The sequence below is a fragment of the Pygocentrus nattereri genome, chromosome 29 (genome assembly GCF_015220715.1).
Source record: "Pygocentrus nattereri isolate fPygNat1 chromosome 29, fPygNat1.pri, whole genome shotgun sequence".
Classification (NCBI taxonomy): domain Eukaryota; kingdom Metazoa; phylum Chordata; class Actinopteri; order Characiformes; family Serrasalmidae; genus Pygocentrus; species Pygocentrus nattereri.
Window position 1 is genome coordinate 17,558,751 of NC_051239.1, and position 16,984 is coordinate 17,575,734.

General features: G+C 36.4%; 1 protein-coding gene across 1 annotated transcript; it reads left to right on the forward strand.

Moving 5' to 3' along the window:
• Positions 1–2,581: 2,581 nt before the first annotated feature.
• LOC119262790 (killer cell immunoglobulin-like receptor 2DL3) lies at positions 2,582–15,216 on the forward strand. Its single transcript, XM_037536021.1, has 7 exons — positions 2,582–2,629; positions 4,019–4,082; positions 5,292–5,564; positions 12,678–12,779; positions 13,252–13,323; positions 13,406–13,480; positions 14,524–15,216. Exons 1-7 carry the CDS (start codon positions 2,582–2,584, stop codon positions 14,529–14,531), a joined length of 642 nt encoding a protein of 213 aa, XP_037391918.1. The 3' UTR covers positions 14,532–15,216.
• Positions 15,217–16,984: the final 1,768 nt, after the last annotated feature.

Sequence of the window (16,984 nt, forward strand, 5' to 3'; positions counted from 1 at the left end):
TGAATCTTTAGGAATCTTGAGATGTCTGTCAGATTGCTGTCAAACGCAGCAGATGATGTGACTGTGGGACCAAGAGAAAGTGACCAAAACCGTCTTCACTTTAAACCTGTTGGATTTGTTCTTGAGCTAAAAGCAGGCCTGTGTTTTAACTGTAGATTTTCACTGATTTGTTTACTGCATGTCTTTTGAAATGTACATTGTTTTTTTCTTAATTCTAATCTGTGATGGTGCAGCGGTCATGGTGATGGTGAAGAGCGAGCGCTTTGTTCATGATGTTGATTCTGATTCTTACTCACACTGTGTGATTTGAGCTGATTGTCCAGCTGTGCACGGCCTTTTTCAGACTTCTTCATTCTACCTGTGATGCCAGCTAATACTTCACACTAATGCACCATGTTCTCTGTTCCTCTCCTGCTTTAGTGCTGATTGTGCTCATCCACTGTGGACAAACTCAAGGTGAATCATTACCTGATTCTACTGATTCTATTTCATTGCTTGTTCTGCAGGGTGTGGAGTCGTGATTTTGCTCTGTAGGCATGTTTAATAAGCTAGATGACAGAATTTCATGTTCACGGTGGAAAATATTAGATTTTCTCAGTTCAATTAAATTGAGTATTAATCTTAATCATTTCCTCCCTCTCTTCCTGTGTTTAGAAATACAGGAACTTTATTAATCTCAGATTTACAAGAACTCAAGGAAATAATGATCAAGCCATTTACTATTATTTTTATTACTGCTAATAAACGGATGTCCAGCTGTGCTGACCATAATTTACCACAAATCCATATTGTTGGGGGAAATATTGGCTGTTCATCACCGTCTCTCTGTAGATTATAGATCTTGAATAAGGTCTAATGTTTATCTTGCTGAGCCTTCAGCCAAAATCCTGTCTTCAGCTGGTCACTGATTACTTTGCAGTGCATAAGAGACCCGCCTCCTGATCTGATGTGATTGGCTTACAACCTATGAGCTCTGATATGATTGGATAAACGCTACATTAGCCAATCTTTGGTAGTACAGAAGAGGCAGTGCTGCATTAGAGCAGCAGCGCCTCCCCCAGGTTGTGCCCTGCTATAACAGGATACTGTTAATGAGAAAAAAGTGCAGATGATTTGTACTAGTAATTTTTATTCATGGTTATATGAGGTTATATAAGATTATATGAGGTTATATGAGGTTAAATGAGGTTATATGAGGTTATAGCAGCTAAATTTGTCCTAGTAAGTTTTGGGGAGATTAATTTCATAAAGTTCAGCTGCACTCAGGACTCATTCACTACACAGCTGTGTTGGTGGAACCGCTGCTTCTGGGTTGGTGCTAGAGGGGCTCTAGGGGGTGTTCAGGTGTCCCTGGTAGCAACTCCAAAAGAGTTGATTGGGCTTTTCCTGTAAATGATGTAAATGTAATCAGGCTACCAGTTTATCAACCTTAGGAGCTGCTGCTGTCCACTAATGAAACTAATGACGCCTTGATGACGTAGAACATTCACTAAGCCGCGTGTAACCCGTATAAAATGAAAACAGTGAAACAGGTCAAATGAATAAAGTCTTTCTCGATATCACGTGATCAACGTGCAGATTCTCACAGGCCTCATTTACATATACTGCGGCTGTGTGGCGCGAGCGGCGCGGAAAGTCCGCTGTTCAGTGACCGGCGCTTTCACGCACGCTGCGCGTGCGGAGCGGCGGAGTCCCAGACGCCGCAGTGAAGCGCCGCGGTGTTGAGAGAGAAAACCTGAAATCAGCCATAAAAATAAATGATAATAAACAGAAGATCATTAAAACCAGGCTGTGCTGCAGACAGATCTCCCGGATGTTCTACCAGGCCTGAAACTGCTCTCTAATCCGAAGTCTGAACGCTGTCCATGATCAACAGACTCACCCTGTACATTTAGAGATGGGAGTTCTGTTCATCAGTGACCGAACTGACCACTTATCCATCCGGACACAGGCAGTGAAGAGCAGCACAGCAGTAAAGAAGAGCTGAAAAAGGAGAAAAGGAGAAATCAGCACCTGGAGTTCTGCACATATTCAGCAGTGTGGGTTCCTCACTCTGTCACATTCCTGCTAAACGAACCTCTCTGAGCTCTTAATCCCCATTACAGTCCTGTAGATGAGCGTTCCCTCTGAGAGAAATCAGAGCAGCAGCACACTGAACAAACAGCCCCTGCAGCTGAAGTTATCAATGCACCATAGATCAAAGATGATAAAAGGGTCTTAAAGAGACAAAGTCAGGAGTTACAGTGCAGCCCGAACAAACTCATTCATAGAACAGAGGAACATTAAACTCGTTAGTCTCAGATCACGAGATTAGGATGATAAACTACCTCTTATATTATAAAGAGTAAAGCGGCTCTGCTGACGTCATCATTTTATATCAGCAGGTAAAGCCAGACTGAGAGTGGATCCTCAGAGCTCAGTCTATACTGGAGACACAGTTACTCTGACCTGTGAGACGCCGTATCAGTCTGACTGGAGCTTTTACTGGAAGAAAGACTCTCAGTATATAAATAATCATCATCAGAGCACATACAGTATAACAGAGTCTCATCCAGGAGAAGCAGAGTTTAGTTGTATAGCAATGATTGGACACTATCAGACAGAGGACAGTGATCCCGTCAGGATTACAGTGAGAGGTATGACATGTTTTCTGTTTACTTTTTTTTTTTTACCAGTGACTTGATTTTAGAAAGACTGTTATTTTAATATTACATTTCCAAATTTTCATTTTAATTATCTTATAAAATTATTTCACAGTTTTCTATAAAGTTATAAAATAACTTTATAGAATAAAATAAAATGAGTTTTCAGAGAATTAATGGCCCATTACACTAAATCCTATAAAACTGAAGGTCCATTAAAAATAAATAAATAACTTATTATATTAATTTAATAGATTATTATTATTATTATTATTATTATTATTATTATTATTATTATTATTATTATTATTATTAAATATTAACAGTGATTGTTTTGATGTATTTAAGTCCAGTGTAAAGTAATAAATCCAGGCTAGTAATAAGATAAATAGTTATAAATCAACATTTATAGGGATTTTCTATTGAGAGGCGTCTGTCCTGAACCCTCACCTCTACATTTACACTTGTCTACATAATATTTTCTCTTTGGTCCCGTTTTAATAAAACATTTATTTGATCAATTATAAAAATAATCAGAAATGTTGTCCCTCATTTTCATGTCCTTACTGTAACAGGGGGTCCTTATTTTAGCCACGCCCCTGCATTTTAGAGCAGGCAGTGAGGCTGCATCTCTGCCCCTCATGCTGAGCAGTTTTCACTGTTTTGAGGTAAATTTGCCCCAAAGCTGAAAATCCTAGTGTAACATCAGGAATCGTCAGCACTGAAACACATTTTCTAGAATGAAGTTGATTTTTGTGCTTCAATGAAAAATATTATGGTTGTATGTGTTTCCAGCTGTTCAGAGCTGAGCTTGCTAATCATATAAGAAAGCATTATTGAGTAAAATCCCTACTGAAACACTCACTATGAAAACAGTTGGTAAAGTTCTGGAAGTGTTATGGATGTTTTTCTAGTGAAAAATTGGAATTATTAATGATTTGTTTAAATAAAATAAACTATAAAGTAATTAAGCTATAGAGTCATTCAAGACTAAATGATTTCAGTCTAAATTCCACATCAGTTAAAATAATCCATTTACATTAAAACTCATTTTTGAGCAGAGAGACCAAAAGATTCCACTAAAATCAGCTGTTAATCTTTTTGAAAATCATACAAATATACAGATTTTAAAGATGCTCTTCAGATTTTCATCATATTGTCATCTTTGAACAGAGAGACCAAAAGCTACAGTGAACGTCCAGCCAGCTGGTCATGTGTTCATCAGAGAGAGAGTCACTCTGACATGTGGAATAGAAAGTGGAGATGACTGGAATTATGAATGGTATAAGAATAATAATCTTCTCAGAGATGCTCAAAGGAAGAAATATGAAATCTCTAATGTTGATCAGACTCATGCAGGTGATTATACCTGTAAGGGAACACAGTCAACAGGCCGAAACTACACACAGACCAGTGCAGCTGTTACACTGACTGTATCAGGTGAGTGTGGCGTCTTTCTCACTGTATTTCTGTCATTAACAGTCAAAAATATATTACTGTAATAAAATAAATGTAAAAATAATGAACCACACATATCAGTGGGGCTGGTTTTAGGGTTTTCTGGAAGTGCAGTGAAAAATGTTCTGCTTTCCCCCTTTTTGAGTTTCTCCAGTTTAGTTGAATGTATTTATTTTTCTCTCTCAACCTCCAGAAAGTCACACATTCAATCATGTTGAGATCTGATGTTTAACTCTGTTGTTTTCTTTTTATCTTATAATAATTTTTCAGCTCCAGTTTAGGAATCTTCTGGTTTTTCACTTACTTGGCATTTCCTCTTCCTTTTGACTAAGTGGATTAACTGATCTCCTAGAAGTTTCTCCTGAACAATCAATAACTTATAGGCTGTATTCATTGGAATTAAATAAAGTTTTTCTCTACATTGACCTACAACTTTAGTACAAGTTTAACCACAGACAATAGAAATAAAACATTTGTTTGTTGGTGTAAATAGAGTCTAGTCTAAAACTGGACACTTCCAGTCCTACAAGAGAACCTCAGAAGTGCACTGTAAAAGCATTTTATTTGGGTCACCATATCTGATGATCGATCATCTTGAGAAATTATGCATTAGAGAAGTTCTCATGGTCAGCAATAATTAACCAACTACAAAATCCAGAGAAAGTCCTGCCTTCCTTAGTTACTGTTGCTACGTCCATCATCCTTTTAGTTCTGGTAACCTGGTAGCATCTGTAACACTAACAGACTAAAACATTGAGATATAAAGAAGAATTCAGAAGCTCACAGAGCAGTAAGTCTGGTAACATGTAACATAGAAACTGACTGTAAAAGACAGTGAAGACTTACATGATTAAAATGGACAAAATATGAATGCTGGCCAATTTAAAGTGAACAAAAAATGGGTTGAGGAAACCGTGTTTACATTAGTCACACCAGCAGATTTGTTTAGTCCAGGGTGTCCAGTCTGATCTGCAAAAGTTTGATGTGTCTGTAGATTTTCATTCTGACTAAACAGAAGCTCACCTGAGTCCACTTGTTCAGTCAGTTGGTCTCAGTCTTCAACAACTGACCATGACCTGTGTTACACTGAACATAAGCTGTCTGTGTTACATTAAACCAACACTGCTACATCTCTAAATAACATGAAGCTGAAAGTCTAAATTCTATCAGCTGAACTTTGTTCTTCATCAGCAGTAAAAGTCAAACCTACAATCACCTCAAACCCTGAAGGAGCTGCACTGACAGGAAACACAGTGACTCTGTACTGTAAACTCCATCAGTCTGCTGGATGGACGTTTTACTGGTCCAAACACACACAGAGCTCTGAGAACGAGACCATCACCAACGTCTACACCATCAGCTCAGTTAGTCCCTCTGATGGAGGTCAGTACCGGTGCAGAGCTGGCAGAGGAAACCCAGTCTACTATACACACTACAGTGATGCACTCTGGGTAAACGTTACTGGTGAGTAAGAGTGATATTTTATAGGGAATGGAAAGTGGTTTTACTGTAGCCTCACTCAAAGAATTATTAAAGTGTGAAACATGTAAAAGTCTGAAGACGGCAGAAGCTCAGGAGATACTCTGCAGTTCATTAATGTGAATCAGCATGTCCTGATTGTTAAACTGATTCATTACAGTATTACAGACCATCCATCCATTTAAGGTTGAAAATTAATTGATAACTGTATGCTGTATGATAACAATAAGTACTTAAATACACCTTAATTATACATTAATTAACTGCTAAGTGAGCATTAGTTACAGATTAAGTGCTTAGTAATTAGTAGTTGAGTAAACTGTTACCTGATAGTTTAGTTTGTCGTTAGTTCACAGCTTATTTATTCATTAATTGTGCACTTATAGCTGCTTTTTTACCTGCTAGTGAGCTGATGAATGTTTACGTATATAAATAATGTGAGAAATAACAACTCATATGTTAATTTTCTGTTAACTAATCTACGGAATTATTGATATTAATTAACTACTTCTTTGTGTTCCTCCCAGTAAAGTCATTATTCTTGCCACTAATTAAACTATGAACTCATAATTAGGACTTGAACATCTTAATTTCTCTCTACTTGTTTTTGTCTCCCCTCCAGTAAAGTAGAAAATATACAAACAATATCAAATTTTATTCTAAATGATTCTATGCAATAAATTGGACACTTCAGTTTCTTATTGATTGGAAAGTCCTTCATACTTCATTTCATCAATGATCCAAAATTGGTTTTCCATGGTATCAATTCAAAAAGAATGCTTGTGGCTTGTGGTCACTGCATATCTATCTACATATCGCTGCTGTTGTAACAAAACCTTGTATCTCTGTTTTTGTCATTTTACAGGTTTTGACATATTTTGAAAATGACTGTTGTCGTTTAAATTGTGTGTAAATTTCAGCCCTAAATGACTGTGAGAAGGTCTGGCTCCATTGACTTACATTAAAAGCAAAGTGTGTATTTTCTGTCTCCTGTAAATTTACCATTTTGGAGATACAAGGTTTTGTCCCCACAACGATATGTCAGGCAGCCTGTGTTGTAGGCCTGACCTGTGAGTCCAGTTTCTACAGTGATTCACACTGAAATGTATTTCTGCTGCTTTTAATCATGAATTAGTAGTACAATTAGTAAATTAGTAGTGAAGGTAATCGCTTCACTTGAAGGGACACACAAAGTAGTAATTAATGGTTAAGTAGCATTAAGTAATGAGGAATTCATGATGAACATGTAGAAACAGTTGTGAGTAGAGAGAGGCAGCAGAATATGAGGAGGTGAAGGAGAGTTAAATAAGCTGTGACCTAATGACTAAACTATCAATTAACAATGGACTCAATTGCTAAGTGTTTAATCTGTAACTAATGCTTAATAAGCAAGTACATAATACATGAACGAGTATTTTAGTATTGAATAGCACATATTTATCAATTAATGTGTGACCCATAATATAAACATTTACCATTTAATTTACAGTCAAAATGGCCTTTAAGTACAAGCAATTAATTTTTTCAAGAGATATTTCTTAGGAAGTTACATACAAGGTAATCCTCATGCATAAGTGGGGAAAAAAACAAAAAAAAAAGATAGACCACCAAAGCTCAATGATCAATGCTCATACACAAAATCTAGAGACAATATACACAAGATATAGTGAAATATACACAAAATCTAGAGACAATATACACAAGATATAGTGAAATATACACAAAATCTAGAGACAATATACACAAGATATAGTGAAATATACACAAAATCTAGAGACAATATACACAAGATATAGTGAAATATACACAAAACATAGAGACAATATACACAAGATATAGTGAAATATACACAAAATCTAGAGACAATATACACAAGATATAGTGAAATATACACAAAATCTAGAGATGATATACACAAGATATAGTGAAATATACACAAAATCTAGAGACAATATACACAAGATATAGTGAATTATACACAAAATCTAGAGACAATATACACAAGATATAATGAAATATACAGAAAATCTGGAGACGATATACACAAGATATAGTGAAATATACACAAAATCTGGAGACGATATACACAAGATATAGTGAAATATACACAAAATCTGGAGACGATATACACAAGATATAGTGAAATATACACAAAATCTGGAGACGATATACACAAGATATAGTGAAATATACACAAAATCTAGAGACAATATACACAAGATATAGTGAAATATACACAAAATCTAGAGACAATGTACACAAGATATAGTGAAATATACACAAAACATAGAGACAATATACACAAGATATAATGAAATATACAGAAAATCTGGAGACGATATACACAAGATATAGTGAAATATACACAAAATCTAGAGACAATATACACAAGATATAATGAAATATACAGAAAATCTGGAGACGATATACACAAGATATAGTGAAATATACACAAAATCTGGAGACGATATACACAAGATATAGTGAAATATACACAAAATCAAGAGGCGTTTCAGTTTCTTCAGTGTTTACTTTATCCAGATTCCCAAATTCTTTTTGTGAAACTGCAAACAAACATTGCATATCTTAAGTTTAAGAAAAACATCAGTATAATTATAAAATACACTGACATATTAGTAAAGCACCCTGCTTGTATCTACAAAGAACATGTCATAGAAAGGCATCTAACAGTACTAACAGCTTACAAATGTGTTCAATATACTGCTCATCCATATCTTAAAACAAAATAGACAATGTTTTACTCACAAACAGTGATGTCTAAGGCACAAAACGTGAGGATGGAGAGAGATGAAGTTACATCTGCTTCATTACACACACTCAATCTAAGATGGCTGTGCTGACCTCAAAACTTCATCATGTGACTTAACTAGCGAATCAAATTAATTAAAAGAAAAGTTAACATACAATAGCAGTGCCATCTAGTGGCTGTGAAAGGGAATATCCAGTATATAAAACAACAGTCAGAACACTAGAGACAATATACACAAGATATAGTGAAATATACACAAAATCTAGAGACAATATAGAATAGAATAGAATAGAATAGAATAGAATAGAATAGAATAGAATAGAATTCAACTTTATTGTCATTGCGTATGTCGCAGGTACAAAGCAACGAAATGCAGTTTGCATCCATCCAGAAGTGCTTAGCAGCAATATAAATATATATCTTACAATGTACAGTAAGTATAGTATATACAGGTTAAAAAAATATGAGGGGGTATGAACATGAAGGGGGTTATACAGGTTATAAACAAGAATGTACAGGTTATAAATATGAAGGGGTATGAAGTACTATGAACAGGTTATAAATATGAGGGGGTATTAAGTACTATGAACAGGTTATAAATATGAAGGGGTATAAAGTACTATGAACAGGTTATAAATATGAAGGGGTATAAAGTACTATGAACAGGTTATAAATATGAAGGGGTATAAAGTACTATGAACAGGTTATAAATATGAAGGGGGATAAGTATGTACTTATGAACAGTAGAGTATTTACACAGTATATACAATAATGGGCAGTATATACAGCAGATGTAAGTGCCGGCAAGTGGTGTTGAGTGGTGTGTAAGTCTGTGTGTTATTGGTGTGTGTTAGGGTACAGTCCAGTGTTATTTATTTAGATGTCAGGAGGCAGAGTTCAGGAGTGTGACAGCTGTTGGAAAGAAGCTGTTCCGGTACCTGGTGGTCTTAGTCCGGAGGCTCCTGTAGCGCCTCCCAGAGGGCAGGGAGGTGAAGAGTCTGTGTGCTGGGTGACTGGGATCTTTGATGATTTTCCCAGCCCTCTTCAGACACCGCTTCCTGTAGATGTCCTCTATGGCAGGAAGTGGTGCACCGATGATGCGCTGGGCAGCTTTCACCACCCTTTGCAGCGCCTTCCGGTCTGAGGCAGAGCAGCACCCGTACCATACTGTGATGCAGTTGGTCAGGATGCTCTCAATGGTGCAGCGATAGAAGTTCACCAGGATGTCTGAGGACAGGTGGTTCATCCTCAGCCTCCTCAGAAAGAAGAGGCGCTGGTGAGCCTTTTTTACCAGCTTGGAGCAGTTGGTCGTCCAGGTGAGATCCTTGGAGATGTGGACACCAAGGAACTTGAAGCTGTTCACACGCTCCACTGCCGTCCCCTTGATGTGGATGGGTGGATGTGGGTCAGCATTCCTTCTGAAGTCCACAATGAGCTCCTTAGTTTTCTCAGCGTTGAGCAGAAGGTTGTTTGTGACGCACCACTCAGCCAGACGATCCACCTCCTCCCTATAGGCTGTCTCATCGTTGTTTTTGATGAGGCCAAGCACCGTGATGTCATCTGCAAACTTAATGATGGTATTGGAACCATCGACAGGCTTGCAGTCATGGGTGAAGAGGGAGTAGAGGAAGGGACTCATCACACAGCCTTGTGGTACACCGGTGTTTATGGTGATGGTGGATGAGCAGTGGTTGTCCCACCGGACATGTTGGGGTCGGTTGGTCAGGAAGTCCAGTAACCAGTTGCACATGAGGGAACTAATACCCAAGTCTGTGAGTTTTGTGATGAGTTTTGAGGGGATGACTGTGTTGAATGCTGAACTGAAGTCTACGAACAGGATCCTGATGGAGGTATTTTTATTGTCCAGGTGTGACAGGACAGAGTGCAATGCTATGGAGACTGCATCTTCTGTGCTCCTGTTCTGGCGGTATGCAAATTGGTGGGCGTCCAGGGAGGGGGGGGGGGGGGGTGGGGGGGGGCAGGATTTGAGCTGTGCTAGGACCAGCCGCTCAAAGCACTTTGTGATGATGGGGGTGAGGGCTACTGGGCGGTAGTCATTCAGTCGTGATGGTCTGGAATGTTTGGGTGTCGGGACGATGGAGGTGGTTTTGAAGCAGCTTGGTACCACAGCTTGGTATACACAAGATATAGTGAAATATACACAAAATCTGGAGACGATGTACACAACATATAGTGAAATATACACAAAATCTGGAGACAATATACACAAGATATAGTGAAATATACACAAAACATAGAGACAATATACACAAGATATAGTGAAATATACACAAAATCTGGAGACGATATACACAAGATATAGTGAAATATACACAAAATCTAGGGATGATATACACAAGATATAGTGAAATATACACAAAATCTGGAGACAATATACACAAGATATAGTGAAATATACACAAAATCTGGAGACAATATACACAAGATATAGTGAAATATACACAAAACAGAGACAATATACACAAGATATAGTGAAATATACACAAAATCTGGAGACGATATACACAAGATATAGTGAAATATACACAAAATCTGGAGACGATATACACAAGATATAGTGAAATATACACAAAATCTAGAGACAATATACACAAGATATAGTGAAATATACACAAAATCTAGAGACAATATACACAAGATATAGTGAAATATACACAAAATCTAGAGACAATATACACAAGATATAGTGAAATATACACAAAATCTAGAGACAATATACACAAGATATAGTGAAATATACACAAAATCAGGAGACGATATATACAAGATATAGTGAAATATACACAAAATCTAGAGACAATATACACAAGATATAGTGAAATATACACAAAACATAGAGACAATATACACAAGATATAGTGAAATATACACAAAATCTAGAGACGATATACAGAAGATATAGTGAAATATACACAAAATCTAGAGACGATATACACAAGATATAGTGAAATATACACAAAATCTAGAGACGATATACACAAGATATAGTGAAATATACACAAAATCTGGAGACAATATACACAAGATATAGTGAAATATACACAAAATCTAGAGACGATATACAGAAGATATAGTGAAATATACACAAAACCTAGAGACGATATACACAAGATATAGTGAAATATACACAAAATCTGGAGACAATATACACAAGATATAGTGAAATATATACAAAACATAGAGACGATATATACAAGATATAGTGAAATATACACAAAATCTAGAGACAATATACACAAGATATAGTGAAATATACACAAAACATAGAGACAATATACACAAGATATAGTGAAATATACACAAAATCTAGAGACAATATACACAAGATATAGTGAAATATACACAAAATCTGGAGACGATATACACAAGATATAGTGAAATATACACAAAATATAGAGACGATATACACAAGATATAGTGAAATATACAGAAAATCTGGAGACGATATACACAAGATATAGTGAAATATACACAAAATCTAGAGACGATATACACAAGATATAGTGAAATATACACAAAATTTAGAGACAATATACACAAGATATAGTGAAATATACACAAAATCTGGAGACGATATACACAAGATATAGTGAAATATACAGAAAATCTAGAGACGATATACACAAGATATAGTGAAATATACAGAAAATCTGGAGACGATATACACAAGATATAGTGAAATATACAGAAAATCTGGAGACGATATACACAAGATATAGTGAAATATACACAAAATCTGGAGACGATATACACAAGATATAGTGAAATATACACAAAATATAGAGACAATATACACAAGATATAGTGAAATATACAGAAAATCTGGAGACGATATGCATTTTAAAGTGACTTGAGTGACTCAGTGTTACTGTTCTTTATAGTGGCTTAGTGTTAAAGTGTTATTGTCCATAGAGATGATATGATACAGTAATAATGACAAAGTGACTGACTGAAAATGGTAGTTGGGGAAGAAACCACAGCTTCATAGCTTCTTCAGAAGCCTGACAGCCTGTGGGTAGAAACTGAGAAATCAACCGAAAAACAAGCTCCTCTCTTCCTTCAGCTCTGAAAAGAATCCACAGATGAGCAGCTGTCAAGACGCCGTTACTGAGCAAAGGAAAAAGACAAAAAGAAGAGTTTGTACTAGAAAGCATAAGCTGACCATCTGAGACGGGTTAAGGTTTTATGGACGAGTCTAGAAGTGAGATATTTGAAAGTAACAGAACGCAGTATATAAATCACTGAACAGGACAACATTGTTTAAATACAAATTAATTCATATTTCAAATTCATCTTCCTCTCTCCAGCTTCAGGTCCTGGTGTAATAGTCGGAGTGTCAGTGGGACTGAGTCTAATCTTGCTCCTCATCATCATACTGGGCCTGATTTGCTGTTACAAGAAGAGCAAAGGTTTGAAGACACACTTCCTCTGTCCTGTATGAGTTTATGCAGCTGAGTAAAGACAGATTTCTGTGAGCTGTGCTGTTTGTACTGGTGCTGATATAGAAGTATATAGTTTGAATCTCTTATTCAAAGATGTATCTCTGTCTCCCTCTACTGGAAATCAGCAGAACACCAACCAAAGCCAGCGTCTGTCAGGGTCTGGGGGGTCTCTCTCAGGAAACCCACCACTGCAGGCTGCTCAGTTTGCATTACTAACATAATCACTAGCATTTAGTTTTTATAGCAGTTACACTGTTTCAGTAAAAGATCTCATTCACTCTGTAATAAGCAGTGATCACATTTATGGATTATTGATTTCATATTTAACAGGAATGCGACTAAATTTCCTCTTGTTCATTAATACTTGTTTATAAGTGAGGTGTCTGTGATGATGTGAGAACACAGTGGCGTCTCTGATGAGTAACTTCTTCTGTTCCAGGTGATTCTGCAGCTCAGCCCAGTGATGACACTTACGCTGAGATTATGACTACAATCAGCTACAGAGGAAGCGGTAAGAACTGCATCTCTACAGTAACAGATATATTTTCTCTTTAACTGGTTTTAGTATTAATGTAAATTGATTTCTCTTTCAGATGAAGGAGCAACACAACCAAATGATGTCACTTATTCCCAGATTCAGCTGAAAAACCTGGAACATCATGAAAAAGGTGCGCAATACCACCTGCCCATTTTTTAGAAGAACACATCAGACTGACTGTAGTAGCACAGCGTTGGCTGTTGCTCTACCTTGTGACTCAAACGTTACTGATGAATAAATGATTTGAACAGATTTGAATGAATTTCTTTGTACTCCAAAGACGAATTGTGCAGCGTCCAGTGATGTGCTTTATTCACATGTTGAGACGAAAACATGAAGATGGTTTTTTAAAAGAAAAGATGAATGAAAACAGTGTCTACAATGTTATAGACAAATATGTAATGACACAAGTACTTAATGTCGTGGTATTCGTGTCTAATTTTTTCCCTGTTCTATTACATACACACATAGTGTGGGTGATGACCGTGAGCTGTGTATGAGTTTCCTTCATCTAAATTACATTCAATAAATGTTCTCTGATCATCATCGGTGATATGAAGTGGGTGTCAGAGACGTCCACATCTAATGTGGGAGCTTCTGTGTGAACTGTAGCCTTTAAACAGCGACAATGTTGGCCACCTTTTATTTTGAGGATCCTTAATATCTTAAAGCTCACAAATGCCAACATTGTTAACAAACTAATTCATTAATTGAAGCTCTACCTGTAATTTAAATGATGCATGAGACAGAAGATTTCAGAGCTTTATTAAAGCCTAGACTCGATCTCCAGACGACAGTAATGCCTAAACTATCAGACTCAGTAAAGAAACCTGAGCGTGTTTAAAATACAATTTAAACATTCACAGTAATTTGATTCTGGCAAATAAAAGCTTCTGAATGAGTTGGTTTAAGTAAATGAGCTGGAGTTTAGTGACGTCACAGAGACAATTAATTCAAAGGGCTGTTTTTGCTGCTTTCTTTCCATATATGGAAAACTTCTTCATTAAAACCAAGAAAGGGAAATTTGATTTATAATATATTACACTGATATTGCTGTGAGTAGAGTGGATGGTTCTAACAGCAAAAACATGTCAAAGCCTTGAAGAAAATCTGTTTTTGTAGACTGTCAATTATACACTAACATGTAATTCATAAAGCGCTTTTCTCTTGTAGGTCTGTGAAGAAAACTGCTGCTGTTTCAGTGCAGAACAGTAACCATTCACAGAAACTCCTGGTTGGGTTCTAAGGAGTGCAGACAGAAGAGGACCTGAACACATTTAGACTGTCAGAACTTTCATACGTGATTTGAACAACTTCATTTACTAATCATAACACATTTCCTTTGGAATAAAATGAGTATTTATGTGAACTAAACCAATGTGAGCAGCACATAATCAGAGCTTTGTACAATCAAAACACATAAAAGCTCAGTTTCTCAGGCTGAAATTGAGCTTAATCCTCATCTAAAAACTCTGTTCACAGATAATCTCTGTCCAGAAAACAGACTCAAAATATCAAGAGTTGTTTTTCTAAGTGACGATAAGCAAACCTCAGTCATGTCCGTCAGCTCAGGGGATCAAATCGGCAGCCTTGCAGTCACAAGGCTGGTTCCCTAACCACCAGCCCACGATGATTCAAATAGTGCCAAATTTTGTTTGATGAGATTTTTTGTAGTTATGAGTTTTGATGTTTAATGTGTGTTAGTTTTATTTTTTATCATTTATATTATTCTTTTGCCTAACCCAACTAACAATCTTCATACAGTAATGCTGATGACAAAAAGCAGTCTGGTCCTACGCTGTGCTATTCTTCTTGTACTGTATTGTATTCATGTATTGTTACATATTTCTGTTTTTGATAGAGTTGAATTACATTTATAATAGTCATCCATCCATTTACCAAGCCGCTTCTCCCTCAGGGTCGCGGGGGGTGCTGGAGCCTATCCCAGCGGTCTTATAATAGTCATGTTTTCATAAAATAATACATTACTTTGATCTTTTAGCAAGCTGAAGCAATACATCTCTTCCCGCTGTATTTTTTATTATATTTGCAGATGCCAGAAAGTGGCACAAATAAATATATTATCCAACCACAACAACTTCTGTTCTTTATTCAGAGACAGAAATGAGCTTTGATCAAAGACCTAATGGAACAGTACACATCTTATTTTAGTTCATAAATATACAGTATATTATATATATATATATTAGGGCTGAGGGAAGAACTTGAGTCTTAGATGCTCTGTGATGCGGATGTGAACGATTCTGAATCGACTCATAAACGTCAAAAGTCGATTTTCTAGACATTTAATTTATAAGGTAAAGTTGACGGAACGTAAAAAGCAGAACTTGGAAGTGAGCAGCGCCCAGACAGCCTGTGGAGGCACATAACAAAAACACACATGGAGCGAGAAATCCGACAGGCTCTGCTTTAAAGCCATTAAAGCCAGTTAGGAGTCACAGCCTTTCTCTCTAACCTGTTTGTCTCTAGACAGACAAAGCACTTTTTGTAAGTCGCTCTGGATAAGAGCATCTGCTAAATGCTGTAAATGTAAATCTGTTGTTAACAATAACTGATTTGGGCCAGCTCTGTAATACAACTTTATCTCATACATTTTATTCCTATGTTTTTTGTCACTGTTATTATTTTGGCATTATGTTATTTTTAATTATTATTATTTTTTCCTAACCTGATAATATACCTATTTTTTCCTGTAACAAACAGTATCAAAATTGTTGTTGTATACAAATGTGACCTTTTTACCTCACCTCTGTTGTTTCATCATTTGTTGTCATATTTGATCATATTGTGACTTTGGATCTACTTTATATTTAGATTGTTTACCCAGAAATAGGATAAATGTACTTGAAGTGTAATTTTGTAAACTTCAAATAAAGAATGTATGAATAATTTTAATAATAAATTATGTTGATGCCGTCTATTCTGAATGACTGAGTCAGCCATTCAGAACCAGAAGGGCTGTTCAGCCCCATGTGCTCACATGGGTTTAAGAGGATTTTTCTTCTACTTTTTTTTGGTTTTGCAGTTTTTGGTCAGGTCAAAAATGACAGAAATTACATATCTGCTCATTAACATCCACATCAAACTATAATCATCGAACTCTACCCAACAGAATGAGGCCTACAGTAAATACTGTATGTACAGAAAAGAGGATGCATGCAAACTCAAAAATGAGGCATCTTGAAAATATATGCACAATTAATGAACTTGATGGTGCCCCTAAAATATAACTCAAAACAGTATTTTTACAGGTATTACCTTAAACAATGCTGCACTGCTGATGACTTGATAGAACAGAGAATGAGTATAGCTGGAAACATTAAACGTTTATTCATTAACATATTTACCCACCTGCTGGTGCATGGTGATGTAATCAAAACTCAGAATGTAGAGATGGATGATAAGCACCATATTTGTGTGCCATCGCAAATATTCTCACAACGTTGAGTTTTTTCCCATTAATGGATATTTTTAGGTTTGAAACTGTGTGCGCATGCACATGCAAGTGACTGATACTGGACCAGTCCAGCATTCCACAGTCAGCTTTCAATGGTTTTATAACAGTCAAACAGATTGAGAACAACAACTCAGCCACGAAGTGGTCAGCCATGTA